At 49.2% G+C, this 24,581-nt stretch overlaps 1 protein-coding gene across 1 annotated transcript in view; it reads right to left on the minus strand.

Annotated features, from left to right (window-relative positions):
• Positions 1 to 24,581, minus strand: part of PRKCH (protein kinase C eta) — a 106,083-nt gene that overhangs the window by 13,906 nt on the left and 67,596 nt on the right. The window contains exon 10 of the mRNA XM_077323920.1: positions 17,324 to 17,478. Coding sequence (XP_077180035.1) covers positions 17,324 to 17,478 — 155 coding nt within the window. The remainder of the gene's footprint in view (positions 1 to 17,323; positions 17,479 to 24,581) is intronic.

A 24,581-nucleotide genomic window follows, 5' to 3' on the forward strand; every position in this document is an offset into this window, starting at 1 on the left:
CTAGATGGCCTGGATGGCCCCTTCCCACTCGAGGATTCTAGGAGTCTAGTTCAGCAGTGGAAGGGGCTGCCTAAGGAGGTGGGGAGCTCCCCCTCATTGGTGATTTTCAAGCAGCAGCTGGACAGATCCTTCTGGATGCCTGAGGCTGATCCTGCACTGAGCAGGGGGGTGGGACTAGATGGCCTGGGTGGCCCCTTCCAACTGTACAATTCTATGATTCTATACACAGAAGAAGAAACGGTTTTCTCTGTCCTAAGGAGTTTCTAAGTGGCTTGCAATTGCCTTCCCTTCCTCTCCCCACAATAGGACCCTCGTGAGGCAGATGGGGCTGAGAGAGTCCCGAGAGAACTGAGACCAGACTAAGATCACCCAGCAGGCTTCCTCTGGAGGAGGAATGAGAAATCAAACCCCATGCTTCAGATTAAAGTCTGCCACTCTTAACCACTACACCACACTGGATCTCCCCACAACAGGCATTCTGTGAGGCAGGTGGGGTCAAGAGAGTTCTGAGAGAACTGGGGATGGCCAGAGGCCAGCCAACTGGCTGCAGGTGAAGGAGTGGGGATTCAAACCTGGATATCCAAATTAGATTCAGCCACACTTAACCATAAGCACTACACTGGCTCACTGACTATACAAAGAGTGAGAAAGGAACTTTTCAGAGCTTCCGTGTCCTATTTTGTGAAAGAAAACACGCCCTTTGCCAAATCCAGCATTTTCCAGATTTGATGCTGCAGCATCATAAGTAATAGGAGTTCAAATTGTGGCTTCAGTTATTTGGAGGAGAGAGCAGGAGAATCCCTGCGATATTCCTTTTTCAAGTCCGGGCAATGGAAGGGGGAGAGATTTGGAGCCTAACTTGCCAAGTCCTGGGAGGACAATCAACAAAAGTTCCTTTATTTCCTTCCCTCCCCTTTCCTTCCTTCAACGCGTGTCGCTTCTTGCCTCCTGCGGAATCCAACTATTTCTCCTTGATGTGGAAACAAAGTTAATAAAGGAAGCCTTGCAAGACGCCTCCCTCCGCCCCTCGGGAGGTGTGGGGAAAGTGACTCATCAAAAATGTCAGCTGAGGGATTCTCTCTCTGAAGGGAGAACCACACAAGTGGAGTGCAGAAGGCCGAATCCCACAAGGAGACGATTTCCCCTCTCTGCAGTCCTCCTCCAGCTTTTTGTGGTTCTGCTTCAACTAAAAACACACCCAACTTTTGCTGCAGAAGACTGGCGAGAGCCCGAGAATCTTAGAATCTTAGAATCTTAGAATCATAGAATCATAGAATCATAGAATCTTAGAATCTTAGAATCATAGAATCTTAGAATCTTAGAAACTTAGAATAATAGAATCACAGAATCTTAGAATCTTAGAATAATAGAATCTTAGAATCTTAGAATAATAGAATCACAGAATCTTAGAATCACAGAATCATAGAGTTGGAAGGGGCCAAACAGGCCATCTAGTCCAACCCCCTGCTCAACGCAGGATCAGCCCTAAGCATCCTAAAGCATCCAAGAAAAGTGTGGATCCAACCTTTGCTTGAAGACTGCCAGCTCTGCTCATGGGAGCTCTTCTGAGCCTTCTCGGAATGTCTCAGTCCCATCCCTCGGGTATCTCAGATAGTGGTGGATCCCCACCAGAGGAACCCGGCATTTCTGAATGCTGACCCTAGGAAGACCAATAGGCTTCCCACAAAGAAGAGGACAACGTCCAGGTTCCTCTTTTGGGTAGGGACCTCAATCCACAACTCAGAGCTTCTCGTTCTCCTATAGATTCGAGTCCAGTAGCTCTGTAGAGACCTAGGACCTCTTGGTGGTTTCTCAGATCCTACTGGACGTGAATCTAACTGTTCTACTGCAGATCCCTCTGAAACAATCGTTCTCCAATACGCTCCCAGTTGGTGGTGGGAAGGGCCGTCGAGCCGCAGCCAATTTATGGCACATCCATAGGGTTTCCAAGTTGAGGGACCAACTGGGGATGGTTGTCGTTGCCTCCCTCTTTGTAGCAATCCTGGACTCTCTTGGTGGTCCCCCATTCCAGGATTCACCAGGAGTGAGGCTGCTTAGCTTCTGAGATCTGATAAAGTCAGGCTAGCCTGGCCTAGCCAGGCCAGAGTATCACCCTGCTCATTATTATTAATTAATATTGCTGCAATTTGACCACATCATGGACCCTACAGGACAGAGAATTCCTAGGAGAGATCGCATCCAGGTACTGATTGAGCCACAACTGGCTGAGCTTTGCTAAGGTTTTCACTTTGTGCACCTCCAAGCCCTACCTGAGACCCTATGCGGCCGGAGAATGTATCTGGGATGTCAACAGATTCCGTGTTCTGCCCTTTTAAGTTATTTCCCACTCTGGCTTGGGGAAAGGAGCTTGGGGCTTCTTATGGGGCACATGGGCTGGGAGCTTGGTACCTGCCCTGTGAAACAATTGACCATGAGCAAACACAACCATAGCCAGCATGGCCCAATAGAGAAAATCACATGCACATAAGAAGGTCAGAGAGGCCATGTTGGATAAGGTCAATGGCCCATCCAGTCCAACACTCTGTGTCACACGGTGGCCAAAACCCAGGGACTATCAGGAGGTCCACCAGTAGGGCCAGAACTTCAGAAGCCTTCCCACTGTTGCCCTCTAAGCACAAAGAATACAGAGTATCACTGCCCAAGCCATTTAAAAAGCCATGTTGGATCAGACCAGTGGCCCATCCAGTCAAACACTGTGAGTCGCACAGTGGCAAAAACCCAGAGGCCATCAGGAGGTCCACCAGCAGGGCCAGAACTCCAGAAGCCTTCCCATTCTTGCCTCCAACAGCGCCAATAAGACAGAGCATCCCTGCCCCAGACATAAGACCATGAGAGAAGCCATGTTGGTTAAGACTAATAGCCCATCCAGCCCAACACTCTTATGTCAAAGAGTGGCCAAAATCCAGGTACCATCAGGAAGTCCACCTGTGGACACTTCTAGGTTACCTCAACAGGCCAATGAGTTGATTCCCCCTTCCTGGGAGCATTCTGAGTCGTAAAAAGACACAGAATAGAAGATTGTGCCCCCTGATCTGTGTATGCCAATCACAATCCGAATCAGGCCCCATGCATGGGGAAATGGAGGAGAACCCACAACCAGACACAGGGTAGAGATTCTGGCTCCAACCTCTGTAGCCTGTAATGTGTACTGTGAAGTCTCTGGACACCCAGCAGGCCTCCATTGCTGTAAAACAAAGGTCAAACAACACATAATGTTTAACGCATCAGGTCTAGGCTCCCTGGTCTCAGATGCTTTCACCATCACGCAATAACTATGGAGACAGACATTTTCAAAGTCCACAGGAGCCCAATATGGCTTGGGAGGCTGGCAGGGGGAGAGCAGAGGATCCCAGCTGCCCCTCCCTCCCTGTGATTTTCCAAGTTGAAATGGCTGAGCAAGGGAGTAATCTGCCCACCTTTGGAGCTACATGCACAGTGGACAAGCAGTTCCCAGGATGGTCAAATCACGCCCTCCCAGACATTTCAGTTCAGAAAAACATCTGGGTGGGGGAGACAGGGTCTTCTCCGCCCCCGTCGCTCTCATCCTGAGCCAAATTGGGTTTCCGTGGATTTTTAGAATGCAACTGCTGCATGTAATGTGCAGTTTAGCCCTCAGAGCTCTGACCACTGAAAATTGCATGGGAGGCTAACGTGGCCGGATGGCCTTTTCTTTTTCTCACGCAAAGGAGAATCCGCCTAGCTCAGGAAGGTTTACTGGGAGCTCTCCCAGGTCCTGCAGAACCTGGTTGCGTGCTTCTATGGCAGGGGTAGTCAAACTGAGGCCCTCAAGATGTCCATGGACTGCAATTCCCAGGAGCCCCTGCCAGTATTCGCTGGCAGGGTCTCCTGGGAATTGTAGTCCATGGAAATCTGGAGGGCCGCAGTTTGACTACCCCTGTTCTATGGAGTATCCGTCACTGGGTGAATCCAGATTCAAACCAGCACAAGCCCCGGGCCTGGTCAGAACAAAGCAGTCATGGGAATAACCCGTGTTTTTAAGTGTTCCTCAACCAGCCGGGCAAGCGGAAGCAGCGCTAAAGTGGGTCGGATTATTCATCGTTTCCATGGTCGGAAGGGTTCTTTCCTTCCAGGCATTCAAATTCTTTGTTTCCCCTGGAATAAATCACATCAGCCATGAGAAACGGAGGAATCACCCGGAAGAACTGCGGGAAGAATTGCCACCATATGTCGAGAATCCCCTTTGGAAAATTAGTTGGAAAATGATTTCTGTTCAAAGGGAGACAAGCTGCGGGTGATCACATGCCTCATTCGTTCCAGGTTTCCAAACTGAATAACCATCTCGGCCAGTTTTTCCGCTCAGCGCCCTCCCTGCCCGTTTCGCTGTTTCTGACGAAGGGAGCTTGCACACGAGAGCTTATACCTCAAATTAAACTTGGTTGCTCTTCAAGGTGCCCCAGACTCCTTGTTCAGGGGCATCACATCAAAATCACAAGATGTCATAGTCCCATTGTATACGGCACTGGTCAGACCACACCTGGAGTACTGTGTGCAGTTCTGGAGGCCTCACTTCAAGAAGGACATAGATAAAATTGAAAGGGTACAGAGGAGAGCGACGAAGATGATCTGGGGCCAACGGACCAAGCCCTATGAAGATAGGTTGAGGGACTTGGGAATGTTCAGCCTGGAGAAAAGGAGGTTGAGAGGGGACGATAGCCCTCTTTAAGTATTTGAAAGGTTGTCACTTGGAGGAGGGCAGGATGCTGTTTCTGTTGGCTGCAGAGGAGAGGACACACAGTAATGGGCTTAAACTACAAGTACAACGATGTAGGCTAGATATCAAGAAAAAAAATTTCACAGTCAGAGTAGTTCAGCAGTGGAATAGGCTGCCTAAGGAGATGGTGAGCTCCCCCTCACTGGCAGTCTTCAAGCAAAGGTTGGATACACACTTTTCTTGGATGCTTCAGGATGCTTATGGCTGATCCTGCGTTGAGCAGGGGGTTGGACTAGATGGCCTGTGTGGCCCCTTCCAACTCCATGAGTCTATGATTCTGCTGCTTCCGACCGATGCTGTGACCCACCTGAACCAGCCTTCCAGAAGCACGTTTTCACCCACATGTGACTTACTTGATCATTTTTACAGTAAGTGTGGCACATGAATCAATCACAAAGTCCCCGAGAAATCTTTCCGTTTGTGACTCACGAACATGCGGTACTTAGAAGGTCAGGGGATGCTCCAACGACCCTCTCTGCTTCTCTGATTTCTTCCCTTCCAGTCATACCTTCCAGGGCATTTCTCAGCTCAGAGCAAAGCAGGGATGTGTTTGTGAACACGCCCACCCGGGGCGCTTCTCCTTCCCACCCCCTCCAGGCCCATCATTGGCCACTTCGGGGGGGGGGGGGAGGGGAGAGATCAACATGACCGGATATGGTCCTATCACCCAATAAGTGTATAACAAATTTTTAAAATATTTTTTTTAATTACTTAACTGCCACCCATTTTTGAAGCCCTTCCGTGGCTGTCAAGAAACTCTACAAAACCCAGGTTTAGAAAGTCTAGCGTGCAGCTTGATAAAATTGTTTGGCAGAAACTAGCACCAAATTCCCCCCCCCAAAAAAAACTTAACCCCCCCCCCCCCAAAATGGTGGCCATATAAGATCGCTTGGTGTAGTGGTTAGGAGTGTGGAATTCTAATCTGGCATGCCAGGTTTGATTCCTCGCTCCCCCACATGCAGCCAGCTGGGTGACCTTGGGCTCGCCACGGCCCTGATAAAGCTGTTCAAGCAGGAAACTCAGGGCTCTCTCAGCCTCTCCCACCTCACAGGGTGTCTGTTGTGGGGAGAAGAAAGGGAAGGCGACTGTAAGCCGCTTTGAGGCTCCTTTGAGTAGAGAAAAGCGGCATATAAGAACCACCTCTTCTTTATTCCAGTTTGGTGCTTGCACCTGTTCAAACACCTTTACTACACTTTTAGGTTCCTTGTCAATGCGCCTGAGGGAAGTTCCCCCTCCAGCGAGGTCCTTGTGAGGCTCTTCTTCTTCTTCTTCTTCTTCTTCTTCTTCTTCTTCTTCTTCTTCTTCTTCTTCTTCTTCTTCTTCTTCTTCTTCTTCTTCTTCTTCTTCCTCTTCTTCTTCTTCTTCCTCTTCTTCTTCTTCTTCAGTAATCTCAGGGCTCTCTCAGCCTCCCCTCCCTCACAGGGTGTCTGTTGTGGGGAGAGGAAAGGGAAGGCGACTGTAAGCCGCTTTGAGCCTCCTTCGGGTAGAGAAAGGCGGCATCTAAGAACCACCTCTTCCTCTTTATTCCAGTTTGGTGCTTGCACCTGTTCAAACACCTTTACTACACTTTTAGGTCCCTTGTCAATGCGCCTGAGGGAAGTTCCCCCTCCAGCGAGGTCCTTGTGAGGCTCTCGTGATCTAGCAGATATTCTGCACCGGGCAGCTTTCCCAAAATGCTCGTGCGTTGCCAGCCACGTCCAAGTTCGGTGTGCCGAGCCAGCGCTGTTATGAAAGAGAACCTGCCAAATAAGGGCAGGTGAGAGATATTAGCTACAAGAATCAACAGAGCCATTCGAAGCTCTGGTTGAAGCAAAGTTTCAAAGCCATCTTGTCAAGACCGATGCATGGGTTGCATCAGAATGACAGGAGATAATCAGAGTGACGTTAACTTTTCTGGAGGAGAGAAGAGTCGCTATGCAAGTTACGTGGAGGGCCCAGTGGGTTGCTTCATCTTGATTCCCAAAAGATCCCTTGACCTTCCTCCTCCTCGACGGGTCAAAGCAGGGCGTTCTGTGGCCTCTTTCAGCTCAGCCCTTGGCTGAGACGTGCTCAGACCTGTGGCCGACAGGATTTGGGAACAGGTGCTGCCTTCTGCTTTCCTGCTAAGACGTGCTGCAAGTGAGGTTGGCGTGTTTTTCAGGATCTGCTACAGAACGGAAGGTGATTTTGTGATCTGAAATTTCTTTTTGAGGTTGCTCCAGATGATATTTTGGCAGGCACGGAGGCAAGGTTCAAAACCGCTTGCTGGAAACGGAGGAGATCCCCCTTACCTGGGGGATCTGCAACAGCCCCCCCCCCCAAAGACCAGCTGTCACTCCAGAAATCCAGGCCCCACCTGGAGATTGCGGTTGATTTCTGATTTCAGATGTCACGCCGTTGTGTACACACAGACCCGGTAAAGCTTCATTTTCCTGAATTCGTGCTTCTGTGGAGCCCACCCTCCCAAGCAGCCCTTTTCTCCAAGGGAGAGGACCTCTGTTGACTGGAGATCAGCAGTAATTCCCGGGGATCCCCAGATCCCTGCTTTAGTAGGGGGGGGGGGGAACCCACAGGACTGAATAGGTTCAGTTACCAAACATGAAGAGGATAAGACCAAGGGCCAAACTACAAAAGACGTTTCTGACAGATCCAGGAAAGGACACGCAGTAATGGGTTTAAACTACAAGTACAACGATATAGGCTTGTTGTTGTTGTTGTTATGTGCGAAGTCGTGTCCGACCCATCGCGACCCCATGGACAATGATCCTCCAGGCCTTCCTGTCCTCTACCATTCCCTGGAGTCCTTTTAAGTTTGCACCTACTGCTTCAGTGACTCCATCCATCCACCTCATTCTCTGGACGATATAGGCTAGATATCAGGAAAAAATGTTTCACAGTCAGAGTAGTTCAGCAGTGGAATAGGCTGCCTAAGGAGGTGGTGAGCTCCCCCTCACTGGCAGTCTTCAAGCAAAGGTTGGATGCACACTTTTCTTGGTTGCTTTAGGATGCTTTGGGCTGATCCTGCGTTGAGCAGGGGGTTGGACTAGATGGCCTGTATGGCCCCTTCCAACTCTATGATTCTGTGATTCTATGATTCTATGGCCTGTATGGCCCCTTCCAACTCTATGATTCTATGATTCTATCCTCAGTGGAACAGGCTTCCTCGGGAGGTGGTGAGTTCTCCTTCCTTGAAAGTTTTGAAGCAGAGGCTAGAGAGCAATCTGACATAAATGCTGATTTTATTAACTTAGGCACATTGTGGGTGGGTGGGTGGGTGGAGGAGGTCATGTCTGAGCTTGGCTCTTGTGGCCCTTTCTTGCATGCCCAGGGAAATGCCGATCGCCACTTTGGGGTCGGGAGGCAAATTTCCTCCAGGCCACTCAGGGATTCTGGTTTTTTGGGGGAGGTGCATCATCTGGGCATGGAATTGGGGTCACTGAGGTTGGGCAGGTGGTTGTGGGTGTCCTGCATAGTGCAGGAGGTAGGACTAAATGACCCTGGAGGTCCTTTCCAACTCTATGATGCTATGATTCTGAATGTTATGTTGGGTTATGCTATATGCCGCCGGGTCGCTTCCAACTTATGGCGACCCTATGAATGAAGGAGCCCCCAAATGGCCAATCACTGACAGCCTTGCTCAGGTCTTGCTGTAGCTTCCTTGATGGAGTCCATCTGCCTCATTTGTGGTCTTCTTTTCCTGCTGCCTTCCACTTTTCCAAGCATCGTCATCTTTTCCAGGGAGTCTGGTCTTCTCAGAATGTGACCAAAGCAAGATGGCCTCCGTTTAGTCATTCTGGTTCCTAGGAAGACTTCAGCCTTGATTGGATCCAGAACCCATTGACTGATCTACAAAATGCTCTTTCATCCCCACATTTCCAGAGAATCTACTTTCTTATTGTCAGCTGTCTTCATTGACCCATATGGAATAGAGGAAGCCTAGGGTGTGACCAATGTTGATCTCGGTTGCCAAGGACACATTCATACACGTAAAGATCTTTCCTAGCTTCTTCATGGCTTGACCTTCCCAGCCTCGGTCTCCTTCAGATTTCTCGGTTGCATTCTCCCTTTGGCTGGATGATAGCACCAAGAAAACCACAAGATGTCATAGTTCCACTATAGACTGCATTGGTCAGACTTCACCAGGAGTCCTGTGTGCAGTTCTGCTTGAAGACCGTGAGGGGGAGCTCCCCACCTCCTTAGGCAGCCTTGAGCTAGTCACAGTCCTGTTAGAGCGGCCTCAGTCCCACCTACCTCACAGGCTGCCCATCGTGGGAGAGGAAGGGTGGGTTATTGTAAGCTGCTTTGAGACTCATGAGGCCTGCTGGGTGACCTTGAGCCAGTCACAGTTCTCTCAGGGCTCTCTCAGCCCCACCTCCCTCGCAGGGCGTCTGTTGCGGGGAGAGGAAGGGAAGCCGCTTTGAGATTCCTTGGAGTAGTGAAAAGCGGGGTATAAAGACCAACTCTTCTTCTATTCCAGTTTAGTTCCCAGTAAGCATGCATCATTCCAGCTGTTGCCAGATGTTTCCAGCACAGCAAAAGTCTGAAATGTCAGCAACAAAGGCAACTGCTCTTTTCCTGCAAGAAATCAGCTATTAAAAAAAAAAAAAGGATTCCCCTGTTTTGTTCTCATGGCTTGCCTTCGAACGACTTTGGCCTGAGTGGAAAACCTCCTGCCTCCAGAAGCCAGGTTATGTAAGCCGCCCTCGAAATGTCAGGGGCTGCCAGCTCAAATGTCAGGCTTATGAACCTGTCGCTAGAGAAAACCTATAAAAGCCCCGAGCCTGGCTGGATTTTGCCAGGTCGTATAATAAACCCAAGAGGGAGAGATCTTGTAAAACCAGCAAGAGAGAAGGGATATCCATTCAAGGAAATGACCGCAGAGAAAAGTTCCATGTCGGCCCCGCAGAATGGGAACGCTCAGCAGACAAATAAACTTCTCTTCGGGCAACCTCCGGCCAAGATGCAGGCGTTATACCTGCTTAGATTTCCCAGCTCCGGTGGAAGCAGCGACTTGAGTTATCTTGACCCTCCTTCCTCTCCCCTCTAAAAGGAGGGATGGGTGTGTGTGTGTGGGGGGGGGGTATTCTGCCATGTTGTCTGTGCCAATGTGATTTTGCGTCCGCTGCAATATTGTGTCCTTTTAACAGGGGTATTGATCGGATTTTTTATCGGACGATTGTCAACGGCCACGAGCCGGCTTCGAGCGTGGCGGGGAATAAATCAAATACATCAAATAAATCAAATGATGATGTTGATAATAGGGAGATTTGGGGATGGAACCTGGGATTTCTCCAGGAATTTCCCAAGGCACACCTGGTGGCCCTTCGTGACGTCCCCTGGAGAAGCAACTTTATGCCTGGTTGCATCCTCACCAGTTTGGTGTATCCTCACCAGTTTGGAGAGCCAGTTTGGTGTAGTGGTTAGGAGTGTGGACTTCTAATCTGGCATGCCAGGTTCGATTCTGGGCTTCCCCACATGCAACCAGCTGGGTGACCTTCGGCTCGCCACAGTGCTGATAAAACTGTTCTGACCGAGCAGGAATATCAGGGCTCTCTCAGCCTCACCCACCCCACAGGGTGTCTGTTGTGGGGAAAGGAAAGGGAAGGCGACTGTAAGCCGCTTTGAGCCTCCTTCAGGTAGAGAAAAGCGGCATATAAGAACCAACTCTTCTTCTTCTTCTTCTTCTTCTTCTTCTTCTTCTTCTTCTTCTTCTTCTTCTTCTTCTTCTTTCACCTTTGGCTTCCTCACTACCATGTTCCGAAAGATGCACAGACTTTTCTTAGTGCTGTGGCTTTAATTGTAAGCCACCTCAATAGGGTTGCCAGGTTGTTCCTGGTAACCGACAGGGATTGGGGGGTTGGTTACGAGGAGAGAGAGGAAGGCCTGGGCAATCTGGAAGAAGAATCACAGAGTTGGAAGTGACCACTAAGGTCATCTAGGCCAACCCCCTGAACAAGGCAAGAAACTCACAACTGTTGGTTTTTATACCCCACTTTCTACCACCCAAAGGAGTCTCAAAAGTGGCTTACAATCTCCTCTCTGTGAGGTCGCTGGGGCTGAGAGAGCTCTGAGACTGTTTCTGCACCAGTGATACCGTTGGATTTGCGCTTTTGAAAGGGTCAGCTTTTCTGCCCATTTCTACACTTGCTTCTTCAGGTGGAGTCCCGAATCACCCCCTCACTTGCCCAGCAGCAAAGGAACCTCCAGGAAACCCGATTTCATCTTTTCAAGAGGGGTCTAATTCAGGGCTGCCCCACACCCGCCATTCCCAGCCATTTGGGAACGCCCCCTTCCTCATCGTCCTTCAAAACAGCAATTTGGATTTGTGAATACAATACTTGAGTGAATACAAGCAAATCCAAATTGTTGTTGTTGTTTTTTCCTATTTATCTCTGGAAAAATCTGTGAAGCGTTCTCATTATGCTGCATGTTATTTTACTCTCACACGTATGAACTGATTGCTCCCATCCTGTGCCATTGCATCTGAGGAAGTGAGCATGCGCACGAAAGCTCATCCCTTGAAGGAAACTTGGTTGGCCTTAAAGGTGCCACCAAACCCTACATTTGTCCTGTGCCCCCTTCAGCAAACCTTGCTGCTGCAGCCTTGTAACATCCAGAAATAATTCGACAAGAGAAATCGTGGGATGAATTCTTCCCGTTCCACCACTGCATTCTTCTCTTGTAAATATTGAGAGAATGCTGTGCATCTGGAACTAGTCACCGTCCGACGAAGCTGCAAGAAATCCGCTTATTCCCGGCTTCCTAAAATCTTCACCTCCCAGGCTCTTCCCAAACACTAGACCAGCCTTGCTCAGATTTCTAAGCACTGAGAAACCCCTGAAACATTCTTCAGGCTCTGAGAAACCCCAGAAGTGGTGCAATCGTGCAGAATATGGTTGGGAAGCAGAGCTGTGGACACGCCCACCTGAGGCCCCTCCCCTTCCCACCCCCTCCAGGCCCCTCATTGGCCATTTGGGGGGGGGGAGGTTTAACATGGCTATATAAGGCAGGGGTAGTCAAACTGCGGCCCTCCAGATGTCCATGGACTACAATTCCCAGAAGCCCCTGCCAGCAAATGCTGGCAGGGGCTTCTGGGAATTGTAGTCCATGGACATCTGGAGGGCTGCAGTTTGACTACCCCTGATATAAGGTCACATCACTCAATTAACACATTTAAAAGATATATGCAAAATTCATTAACTCCCACTCATTTAGTAAACCCTTCCAGGGACTTCAAGAAACCCCAGGGTGTCCCAAAACCCAGACTGAGAAAGCCTGCACTCAAAGGCCACTTGAGCCAAAGTGGGAGTCTGAAGAGACATCTGAAAATAAAGACATTTATTATAATAATCGCTTTTTTCATAGAGCCCGCCCTTTCCAGCTGGCTCAGGGTGAGTAGCAACAGGAAGTGTAGAAGTAATTAACTTACATTTTAATAAATGCTTTAAATGAACATATATTAGTTAAATTAGAAGATCAAATGGTCTCTTTTAAACCTTACAAAGGGGGGATCAATTTCTGTTGGACGGGCTGGCGCTTTATGGATGGAGCACGGCTTTTTAAATTTCCTGGCCTTGGCCATAGGCCTGTCGGAACAGCTCTGCCTTGCAGGGTTTCCGGAACTGTTGAAGGTCCTGGAGGGCCCTGATCTCTCCAGGGAGAGCGTTCCACCAGGTTTGGGGCCAGAACCGAAAAGGCCCTGCCCCTGGTTGAGGTCAGTTTTACTTCTTTCAGGCTACGGATCCTGAGTAAGTGCTGTTCACTGGATCGTAGTGCTCTTTGGGGGTGGGGGGTGTAGCAGAAGGGGCTTTTACAGGGTTATGGTTCCCCCTTTCGAAGAAGAAGAAGAGTTGGTTCTTAGATGCCGCTTTTCTCTACCCGAAGGAGGCTCAGAGTGGCTTACAGTCACCTTCCCTTTCCTCTCCCCACAACAGACACCCTGTGAGGGAGGTAAGGCTGAGAGAGCCCTGAGATTACTGAAGAAAAAGAAGAGTTGGTTCTTATATGCCGCTTTTCCCTACCCAAAGGAGGCTCAAAGCGGCTTACAGTCGCCTTCCCTTTCCTCTCCCCACAACAGACACTCTGTGAGGGAGGTGAGGCTGAGAGAGCTCTGACAGAGCTGCTCGGTCAGAACAGTTTTATCAGTGCCGTGGCGAGCCCAAGGTCACCCAGCTGGCTGCATGTGGGGGAGCGCAGAATTGAACCTGGCTCACCAGATTAGAAGTCCGCACTCCTAACCACTGCACCAAACTGGCTCTACTGACTTCAATGCACACGAAAGTGGGTAACCCTGTTTTGGACTGGACTGTTCTTGCAAAGCCACAGTCTTGAGGAGAAGACATTAAAGACGGGGGGAAAGTGCAGATAGTGTCCTTCGGAGCGCTGACTGACAATGGCCACGGGGTTGTTGTTGTCACTGGGGGAAGAAATGCTGCTTGCATAATTCACTGGCTTTTTCTCTCCCTTGGAGCAGGGCACGGTTTGCGAGGGGAGAACTTTGGAGCAGAGCGCAGCTGGGGAAGTAAGCGGACATATTTTGGCCTTGCCGGAGGGGCCACAGGCCGGAGATGAGTGGCATTCTATTCATGTTTGCAGGCCGAAGATTATGGCAGAAGAGATGCCAATTGTTTCTCTTGTAAAACAGACTCTGGCTGGTACAAGGCTTAAAGGGGAATGTTTTATGTTAGGCAAAGGTCAAACCTCTGATATAGGTGGGCTCATTTAGGGAGGGGCATTACTCCCAGGGAGTAAAGTCCATAGAGCATGGAATTCTCTTTTGGAATATGCAAGATCTGTCGTGTGCATGATTCAGCAGCATATGAAGAACATCCTCCAGGGGGCATCAGAGGAGATGTGGATTTAGCATAGTTTGATGAAGAACTGATTGGCTCATTTGGAGACTTCCTGCTCCTTGGAGCACACTTCCTGTCTGTTTTTCCCTCCAGAACATTAGTCAGTTAGATCAGTGGTCCCCAAACTTTTTATCACCGGGGACCGGTCAATGCTTGACAATTTTACTGAGGCCCGGGGAGGGGGGGGAGTCTTTTGCTGAAGGACGTTGCCACCTGAGCCCCTGCTCCACTTGCTTTCCCACCAGTGCCTCTGACTTCCCGCCACCCACTGGGGGGCACTACCAGCAGCAGCTGCGCAGTGCCGTGCCGAGGGGGAGCCCCAGCCATGGCAGCCACTGGAGAGCACCAAAGGTGAGCCACCAGCAGAGTGGCAGGGCAGCCCCCGAGGCAGCAGCTGGGGAGAGGACGAGGAAGAACCGCAGCCCGGTACCAACTGATCTACGGACCGGTACAAGTCTGTGGACCGGGGGTTGGGGACCACTGAGTTAGACGATTAGGACTATCTCCTCTCTTACTTGCAGAGTTTTTTCTCCTCAATAAAACTCTTTTATGACATAAGCAGCCGATGGTTTGCCCCTTCTTTGCATATTGAAACTCTGCCAACAGAGGGAAGGAAGTGGTGGTCTGTTACCGACAGACTCCACTCGCACTTCCTCTGCAAAATTTCCAGCCCCTCCCAGAGGGTTGCCCAGCTACTGTTTTGTCTCTCCTCTGGCCTTTCATGACTGTCGTACCAAACTTGCGAGAAGCCACAGATCTGTGCAGCTTCCAGGATCACAACCACTTCTGTATTCTGAAGGGGGAAAGGACAAGGAGGGGAGAGGCTTCCCTCTTGAACGGAAAGAATCACTATTACTTTGAACAACGAAACTAGAATAGTGATGGGGTTGTAACTAATTGTCTAAAATAATGAAAGGGTATCTGGCGGTGGGTTAGCTCCATGGTCCTAGAATCATAGAGTTGGAAGGGGCCATACAGGCCATAGAATCATAGAATCATAGAGTTGGAAGGGGAATCACAGAATCATAGAGTTGGAAAGGGCCATACAGGCCATAGAATCATAGAATCATAGAGTTGGAAGGGGCCATACAGGCCATCTAGTCCAACCCCGTGCTCAACGCAGGATCAGCCCTAAGCATCCTAATCACAGAATCATAGAGTTGGAAGGGGCCATACAGGCCATCTAGTCCAACCCCATGCTCAACGCAGGATCAGCCCTAAGCATCCTAATCATAGAATCATAGAGTTGGAAGGGGCCATACAGGCCATCTAGTCCAACCCCCTGCGCAACGCTGGATCAGCCCTAAGCATCCTAAAGAATAAGATCCCGGCATCCTATAAGATCCCGGCAACCAGCCGGTTCTAGATGATTCCTACTTGCAAAAAACAAGGGAGCTAATAAAAAGATAGAGATAGAAATATGATTGGTTAGTTATTATCCCTAGAGGAAAGAAACTGGCTGAATAAGGTGGAGACCCAACACATCTAAGGTCTATAGATAGGGTGTTAGGCCCCTGGAATTTTGCAGACACCCGCCATAATAATAATAATAATGAATTAATAATTTAAAAAAAATAATCTTAACCAGCCCTTCTCCAAAGACTCAGGGCGGGTCACACCATCTATAAAAACAGTGATATACCAATGGTCTTCCCAGTTGCAATGTATGGCTGTGAAAGTTGAACCATAAGGAAGGCCGAGCGTCAAAGAATTGAGGCTTTTGAACTCTGGTGCTGGAGAAGACTCTTGCGAGTCCCTTGGACTGCAAGGCGAACAAACCGGTCAGTCCTAGAGGAGATCAGCCCTGACTGCTCTTTAGAAGGCCAGATCCTGAAGATGAAACTCAAATACTTCGGCCACCTCATGGGAAGGAAGGACTCCCTGGAGAAGAGCCCAATGCTGGGAGCGATCGAGGGCAAAAGAAGAAGGGGACGACAGAGAATGAGGTGGCTGGATGGAGTCACTGAAGCAGTCGGTGTGAGCTTAAATGGACTCTGGGGAATGGTAGAGGACAGGAAGACCTGGAGGATCGTTGTCCATGGGGTCGCGATGGGTCGGACACGACTTCACACCTAACAACAACAACCAATGTTTAATATGTTAACAGTGATTAGCCCAAGGTCACCCAGCTGGTTGCATGTGAGGGAGCGGGGAATCAAACCCGGCTCGTCAGATTAGAAGTCCGCACTCCTAATCACTCACGTTGTCAGATTCAGTGGGATCTACAGCTGTAAATCTCTGTATGTTGACTAGGATGTCAAGAAAGTCAAGAAAAAAATCTGAATATCAGGGAGATGAAAAATACCAGTATTGCTGGTTTTCCATGTTCCAAGGACCTGTTTGGTATTTGGATCAAGCCCCCCCCCTCCCCCTCCAGGATCCTGATATAATTTTGCTGCATTATTCCCCCGTGGGAACCAGACACAAACCAACTCGCACAAAGAATACAACTGCAAGACCAACAAAGCCGAGTTCAAAGGACGGAATCAAAGCAAAACCAACACAGCAAGCCGATACTAAACCCAGGGAGACGCAGACATTGGGGGGAGGGGGGGAGGACATCCCTGGGAAAGTTAAAATGCTGGCTCACGATATTCAGAGCTAATCCTGAATATTTCCAGGGCCCCATGTCCCTGTATCCCAGGAAATCCCAGATACCATCCAGACACCCAACTATATCTGGAAAATATAAATAAAATGTATTTTTTTATATGTAAAAGGGAGATTTTGGGAGAATATGTCTTTCCCCAATATGCTCCTGTGTCTCTGGAAGAAGTTGCATGAGAACTGGGGATTCCCTGGTTTTACGTCTCATCTTCAGGAGACAGACATCAGTTCCCCTGGAAAACATGGCTGCTTTGAAGGGTGATCTCACAATCATAGAATCATAGAGTTGGAAGGGACCTCCGGGGTCATCTAGTCCAACCCCCTGAAGAATGCAGGAAATTCACAACCACCTGCCTACCCAGCTCAATGCCCACATAATGCCTCCCCCAAAATCAGAATCCCTGGCCAATCTGGCCCAGAAGAAATTCGTCTCCTGATGCCAAAGTGGCCATCAACATTTCCCTGGGCATGTGAGAAAGGGCCACAAGAGCCAAGCACCGACACAATCCCTTCTGCCCATTCATATAAAATCGGTCTAAGTCCACAGAATCAGCATTTCTGTCAGATATCTAGCCTCTTCTTAAAAACTTCCAAAGGAGGAACTTCCCCGGAGGGACGGACCAGAACCAATGGGATGAAATTAATTCAAAGGAAATTCCGTCTCAACCTCCGGAAGAAGTTCCTGACAGTGAGAGCGGTTCCTCAGTGGAAGAGGCTTCCTCGGGAGGTGGTGGGTTCTCCATCTTTGGAGATTTCTAAACAGAGGCTGGAGAGCCATCTGACGGAGAGGCTGATTCTGTGAAGGTTCAAGGGGTGGCAGGTGACAGTGGATGAGCGAGAGGGTTGTGAGTGTCCTGCATAGTGCAGGGGTTGGACTAGATGACCCAGGAGGTCCCTTCTAACTCTATGATTCTAGGAGAACCCACCACTTCCCGAGGAAGCCTGTTCCACGGAGAAACTGCTCTAACTCTCATGAAATGGTTTCCCTTGAAGGCGCCTGTTAACGTGACAGCAGCATCTCTGTGTAGAATGCAGCCTCACAAATCCATGATTGCCGGTTGGCTGTTTTGAGCTGCCGAGGCTGAGAATAATCAATCACAGGTCAGGAATCATGGATTTTGCACCCACTCACCTGTAAATGATGCCTTTCTCGTGGAGAAACATGAGAGCGGAAATGATTTCTGCGGCGTAGAACCGGGCCCGGGCTTCATCGAACCGACGGGATTTCTGAATGTGGAACATCAGGTCCCCTCCGTTCACAAACTCCATGACGAAGAAGAGGCGGTCCTATTAAAAAACAATGTTCTCTTTTTAAACAAATCCAAGTGCCGAAAACAGTCAAAGATGCAGAATACTATGATTTGGCAAGCCTACATTCAATGTGCCTGATTCAACAGCATATACTGAATATCCTGCAGGGGGCATCATTGGAGATGTGTATTTAGCATAGTTAGATCAGGAACTTCCTGATGTTTTTCAAATCATCTCCTCCTGGGTCCTGATTGGCCCAGTTAGAGTCTTCCTGCTCCTTTGACCACACTTCTTCCCTGTTTGCCTCCGGAAGAAAAATATTAGTCAGTTAGATTGTTAGGACTATCCCTCTCCTCTTTGGTTACAAAGTTGTTTCTGTTCTCAGGAAAGGTATTCATTCTTTAAGCAGCCGGTGCTCTGCTCCTTTGTATATTTAGACTGTCAACTGCAGGAAGCCGTATCCTGGACGACCCAGGCTACTCTGATTTCATCAGATCTAAGAAGCGAAGCAGGGTCAGTCCTGCTTAGTACTTGGATGGGAGACACTCAAGGGACCCACAGAGGCAGGCAATAACATGTCTCGCCTGTTTGCCTCTTGCCAATGGGGATGCCTGAAGCCTGTTGTGACTTGATGGCCCCTGGATTCTCAACCAGGGGTTTGTGGCCCCCTCGGGGTCCATGGGAGTTCTGAAGGCGGTCCATGGGAGCTGAAGTGGCATGTTATAGGAGGGTCTGGGCTGTCTTCTCAGCTCTTACTCTTCGTTTCGGTCTACACGAGGCAGAACTACCATAGTAGTAGTAAAGGCAGGCAGATGGAGCAAGAGGAGGGCTAAGATGACAGGCAGTGATGTCACTTCCGGGGTCGTGGCAGGAGATGTGGCCAGCTGATGCCACTTCAGGGACTCCTCGAAGTCTGAAAAATTATTTCAGGGGCTCCTCCATGGTCAAGATATTGGTAAAGGCTGCATTACACACACATATAATAGTTATGAGGCTAACAGCCTAGTTATAGGCTGATTTTCCAAACGGTTTGCCATGCAACATAAACACTTGGTCAGCACGATGCAGGACCTTTAGCGGACAGACTGATGGTATGATTCAGCATAAGGCAGCTTCATGTGTTGATGTGAGCAATATCTGGCCAAAGCAGGGCTTTGCAAGCTGCGTGTGCACATATATATCAAAGCATGTAATTTGGAGAATGCCAGAGGAGAAGAAGAAGAGCTGAGTTTTTATATCCCGCTTTTCATTACCCAAAAGAGTCCCAAATTGGCTTACAAGCACCTTTTCCCTCCACTTCCCACCCTGCGAGATCGGTAGGGCTGAGAGAGCTCTAAGAGAACTGGTCTGCAAGAAGAGAACTGTGACTAGCCCAAGGTCACCCAGCTGGCTGCATGTGGACGAGAAGTGGGGAATCAAGCCAGGTTCTTCAGATTGAAGTACGCTGCACTTAACCACTTCACCCTACTGGGTATTCACGAGTGTGTTCTGAAACACACAAATCTGTGTATTCTGGGTTTCCCATTGTCCACAGTGCCAGTCAACTGATCCTGTCAGGTCACGGAGGCCAGCTATCCTGGGTGACCCATAAGGGCCGAGGGGAGATGCATCTAAACCAGAATCCATGTCTACGCTTGGCCATGATCCCTTGCCCTGGCTGGCGCATCTAAGAAGTGGCCAGGAGGAGCCAAGCGAAACAGTGACGTCTAAAGCTGGCGGCTTTACCAAGAAAAATCTCACTTGCACAACTGTGCTGGATCAGGGCCAAGCCAGACAGAGACGTGTTACTGTAAATGAGACAAACGCTTTCAAAGAAATGAGAACCGACGTTGTGGGTTGCAGCAGGCTGGCTCTTGTCCAGAGGTTTGGGCCAGATGGGCTGAGAAGATGGGACCGGATTGTTCCTCAGCGTTCCCCTTCGAGGCGGTTGCCGAGGAAATTGTAGAAGCAGGGTTGGGTGGAAGGACAAAAGCCACCAAGGTCCTGCACAGGGATCTGCTCAGGAGTAAATGCCCCCCTCATGTGCTTCAAGGCCGGGTTCAAAAGACCATTTCTCATCTCAGAACTGCCACGGGTCAAATTAGGAATGTCAACCTCCCAGGAAACCTGGTGAGATTTGTGGCTGCATGGGAATCGGTCCCCGAATCTCGCCAAACGTTCAAACTGTTCTGCCAACTGTTCTTAATTCTCTTGCAAATGCAGTCAGTGTTTTTGTAATGGATCTCCTCGAAAATCTGCCGAAGTCCAAGGAAGGATAGCAAGGTAGAAATATACAAGGGAGGATGTGCACAGACAAGGGGGGGGGAACATGTGGTGCAATAAACACTGTAATTTTCCGAAGGAAAAAAGTGACTGCATGAATGTAGCCTCATATTTCAACAGGAGGGCAATATGAAGCCGAGCAAGAAGAAACGTATCTTGTCTTCAATATCTGTAATAGTAATCATCAAACACAACCGGATTAGTATCCTCGATAACAGCTAGTTTCGTTGTTGAACTTCCTCAGTTGTATGTGCACGACCAATACATTCAGGCAGAGCTCAAAGTCTCTTGATTAACAGAAAAGAGGTCATTTGGAAACTTACAGGATTTATGGAGCCACACGGTTTTCCCTTGTGTGCAAAACTCCAAGGATGAGCATGATGTGGGAGACTCTGAAGAGCTGCGTGTGCTTATGATAGCTTCTGACCAGAACAAAACTTTGTGGGCTTTCCTCCAGTTGTCTATTCCCCCAAAAGTTTCAAGGTTTCTTTGTAGTAAGAGCCAAAAAGCGAGGAGGGCAATTGTGCCCCTTGATTTAAGTTGGAGACCAGATCCATGTAATCAGGTCTTTCCAAGCCAAGAACACAATTTTGGTTTCAGTATCCATCAGTACATGAGAGCCAGCTTGGTGTAGTGGTTAGGAGTGCGGACTTCTAATCTGGTGAGTCGGGTTTGATTCCCTGCTCCTCCTCCACATGCAGCCAGATGGGTGACCTTGGGCTCATCACAGGACTGATAAAGCTGTTCTGGCAGAGCATTTCTCTCAGGGCTCTCTCAGCCTCACCTCCCTCACAGGGTGTCAGTTGTGGGGAGAAGAAGGGAAGGCGACTGTAAGCCACTTTGAGACTCCTTCGTGTAGAGAAAGGTGGCATATAAGAACCAACACTTCTTCTTCTTCTTTTCTTCTGCATGGAGAAAGCATCTTCTTTGCAAAACAAACATTTCAGCTAGCATCCGTTGTGTCAGTGCTTTCTCCGTGTTTAAATCGGATGGATCATAGGAGAGTTATGAAAAGGAATAACTGGGAGGAAAGTTTTTATTATGCTATTATATTTGTACCATTACTGCTTTGAAGTGTCAATACAATCTCACTATTGTGCGTTATCCTGGACTGTTTATTGTGTAGGCGCACTGGGATATTCCTCTCCTCTTTTTGGCTAGTTTTTAGTCTACCTCCCCATTTTTTGTGATATGCACGGAAGTAAAACTGGCCTCAAAGAGGTCCATGATCCTGGCCTTGGCCTGGCGGAAGTCTCCACGTTCTCCCCAACCCTAACCCTAGTCCCTAATAATTTATCCCAGTAACTTTGCGTGGCTAAGCAGAGCCCTTGCAAAACCTATACGCGATTGCACAGGGAAAAAGCCTTGTCAGAATCCAAGGCAAAGATTCAAAAGAGGCTTTCAGCCGCCCATCCATACTAATCCTGCTGAGGTCCTGTAAGGTTGCGGCTGCCGCCTGGCCTCAAATAACCTTTCCCGGGACTGAAAGGGAGCACGTGACTTGGGATCACGTGACTTGGCCGCCTGCTGCCCAGCAGGCAGACAGATGGGACCTTCAGTGACTTTAGGCTTGCCTTGCCTGCCATCTAGTGGCCAAAGGTTGTAGGGGCAGGCCGAAGCTGCACAGTTAAGGGAGGCCGAGGCCTTCCCGTGGGGTTCATAGAGTTGGAAGGGGCCATAGAGGCGATCTAGTCCAACCCCCTGCTCAACGCAGGATCAGCCCTAAGCATCCTAAAGCATCCAAGAAAAGTGTGTATCCAGCCTTTGCTCGAAGACTGCCAGTGAGGGGGAGCTCACCACCTCCTTAGGCAGCCTATTCCACTGCTGAACTACTCTGACTGTGAAATTTTTTTCCTGATTTCTAGCCTATATCGTTGTCTCCTCACTTTAAGAAACAAATTGCCAAGCTTGGAAAGAGAAAGCAACCCCCATCCCTGTGTGTGGGCTGATCTTTAACTCTTGTATGAGTGCTTCTTGCATTACTTAGAGCAGGGGTCTTCAACCCGGTACCGGGCCGCAAAGGCCATGGTACCGGGCCACCAGCGGCGCGCCTGCCTCCCCCCCCCCGCAGTGAGAGGGGGGGGAAGAGGCAGGCACGGCCGCCGGCACACCAGCGACGCAAACGCGCACACTCAGAGCTGTCGCACATGCGCGTTTGCACCCCCTGCTGGCGAAAATGCGCATGCGCAGCAGCTCTGCACATGCGCGTTAGCGCCACCTAGTGGCGAAAACGCGCATGCGCGGCAACTGCGTGTGCGCGTTTACGTGCAGCTACAGGGCACCAGCTCTCTTCCACCCTTGGAGGCGGTCCCCGACTACAAGAAGGTTGGGGACCGCTAACTTAGAGGACTTAATTTGAGTCCAAAGGCAGCTTTAAGACACACAAAGTTTTATTCAAGTTGGGAGCTGCATTAGGGGAAACAGTTTAGCTCAGATGGATTTTAGGCAGAACCAGACCTGAAAAGGTCTGCTATTGCTGGGAGCCAACCAATTAGCATGGGCTTGGCACAATGTCCCTGTTGGAGGCCTGAGTGGGGGTGGGGGGAAGTAACTCCGAAATAGGCAAGGCCTCTGCACCTGGAGCCGAATACCCTTGGCCTGCATTGCTGAAGTGGAGAAAATCAACTCTTTGATGCTGCTGAATAAGTAGTTTGACTCCAGAGCCAATCTTCAGCTGTGCCGATTGGAGAAAAAAACCTGAGCAACATCAGAGTGGAAATCAGGGTCAGGTGCAAATGGCTTTTTTTTTTTTAACTAAGCACAATGAGCTTGAATAGCCCAGTGCAGATAAGACACTGGGAGTTCATTTCAGCTAATCCCCTTTTACAATGAGAAGAGATAAGAACATAAAAAGAGATCTTGGAGGTTGGATTCGGTATAAGGCAGCCTCTGGGGCTGTCTTAAAAGGCTCATACCCATTTTGACCTAGCAGCTTGATGTGTCTTCCTGCTGGTGATTAGGTTTAAACATCTGGCACCCGTGAGTCAGGAATTCTCCAGCCCTGCCAGAAATGCTGTTAGTCCTTAAGGTTCTACTGGGGATAAGGGCTGCTTGGGAAACTGGTCTGCAGGCCACTTAGACCCTGATGAGAACCCTGCCTAGCCATGCCTTTCCCTGGCTCCAGCCTCAGATTGCCAAGGATTTACCGATCCAGAACTGGCAATAAGGGAGAGTATGAGGAAGTTTATTATCATTATCACTATCATTATTTATTGTCATCATCGTCATTCTTGTTGTTGTTGATGATGATGATATGTTTGGATGTCTCTCCCTGCAAGTAGGGTTGGGACAGTTCACAACATTCATAAACATTGCTCATAAAATCGCAGTTAAAACATTATTTAAAGTCACAGTGCTCTCTTGTACTTCCTCAAGCTGCCCCTGGTTGAGGCCAGACGTGCTCCCTCCAGGCTGGGGACCACCAACATGTGGTGTTGTAAAAAAAGGTAAAGGTATCCCCTGTGCAAGCACCGAGTCATGTCTGACCCTTGGGGTGACGCCCTCTAGCGTTTTCTTGGCAGACTCAATACGGGATGGTTTGCCAGTGCCTTCCCCAGTCATTACCGTTTACCCCCCAGCAAGCAAGCTGGGTACTCATTTTACCGACCTCGGAAGGATGGAAGGCTGAGTCAACCTTGAGCCGGCTGCTGGGATCGAACTCCCAGCCTCATGGGCAGAGCTTTCAGACGGCTGCCTTACCACTCTGCGCCACAAGAGGCTCTACGTGGTGTTGTAGAAGGTCTTGTAGAAAGGCGGCCCCTTAATATGCAGGGACCAAGGGATATGGAGGAAAACATGGAGTACATCCCAGTGAAGCTGGTGCAAGCTCTCCATGGCTCTTTACTGAAGCATCAGTCATCAACAATGCAAATCAACTCCCACCCTGCAGTGTCAAGCTGCAGTCTCCCCCTTGAAGACTTCTTCTTGAATCATGGCAATGTTGACCTCCCGGAAGGATGAAATATTCCCCTACCCACCACCTCCCTGGTATTCCGAATTTAACAGGCTCTCTGGTGTCCACAGGCTCTCTGGCTTGATTGGGTAAAGAGATAGATCAGAGCCTGAAGTGATTTGATGGCCTAACACCCCGTGGTGGAACAACAACATAGAAGCTTTGAGTAGCATTTCAATGGGGAATGGCAATTGAAAGCAGCTGGGAAGGTGGGAAGGTGAAGGGCTGTTCTACTCAGCATTGCAGAAAGATCAGCTTTTGAGGACATCAAATTTATTACGCAAGGGAGACACAGCCCTGACTTCTAATCTCGGACTAACATACAGGAATTATTATTTTTAGCTGGGTCAAAGCTGACCACTACATGTATTTAATCACAGAATCACAAAATCACAGATTTAATTTATTTATTGTATGGCGTTTGTCTGTACTATAATAATTTAATTTAATTTATGAACCGCCCTCTCCATCAGGCCCGGGGTGGTGTGTACCCGACCGGAGATCTGAGGGTTATCTGGCGGAAAGGCAAGGGATGTCTACAGGTTTTGCCTGGGAGGGAGGGACCAGAACCAATGGGATGAAATTATTTCAAAAGAAATTCCGTCTAAACCTCCGGAAGAAGTTCCTGACAGTTAGAGCGGTTCCTCAGTGGAACAGGCTTCCTCGGGAGGTGGTGGGTTCTCCATCTTTGGAGATTTTAAGACAGAGGCTGGAGAGCCATCTGATGGAGAGGCTGATTCTCTGAAGGTTCAAGGGGGTGGCAGGTGACAGTGGATGAGCAAGAGGGTTGGGAGTGTCCTGCATAGTGCAGGGGACTGGACTAGATGACGCAGGAGGTCCCTTCCAACTCTATGATTCTATGATTCTAGTTGGTTTGCCAAGAAGAGTTGGTTTTATATCCTGCTTTTCACTACCCGAAGGAGTC

This window comes from Paroedura picta, chromosome 2 (genome assembly GCF_049243985.1).
Source record: "Paroedura picta isolate Pp20150507F chromosome 2, Ppicta_v3.0, whole genome shotgun sequence".
Taxonomy (NCBI): Eukaryota; Metazoa; Chordata; class Lepidosauria; order Squamata; family Gekkonidae; genus Paroedura; species Paroedura picta.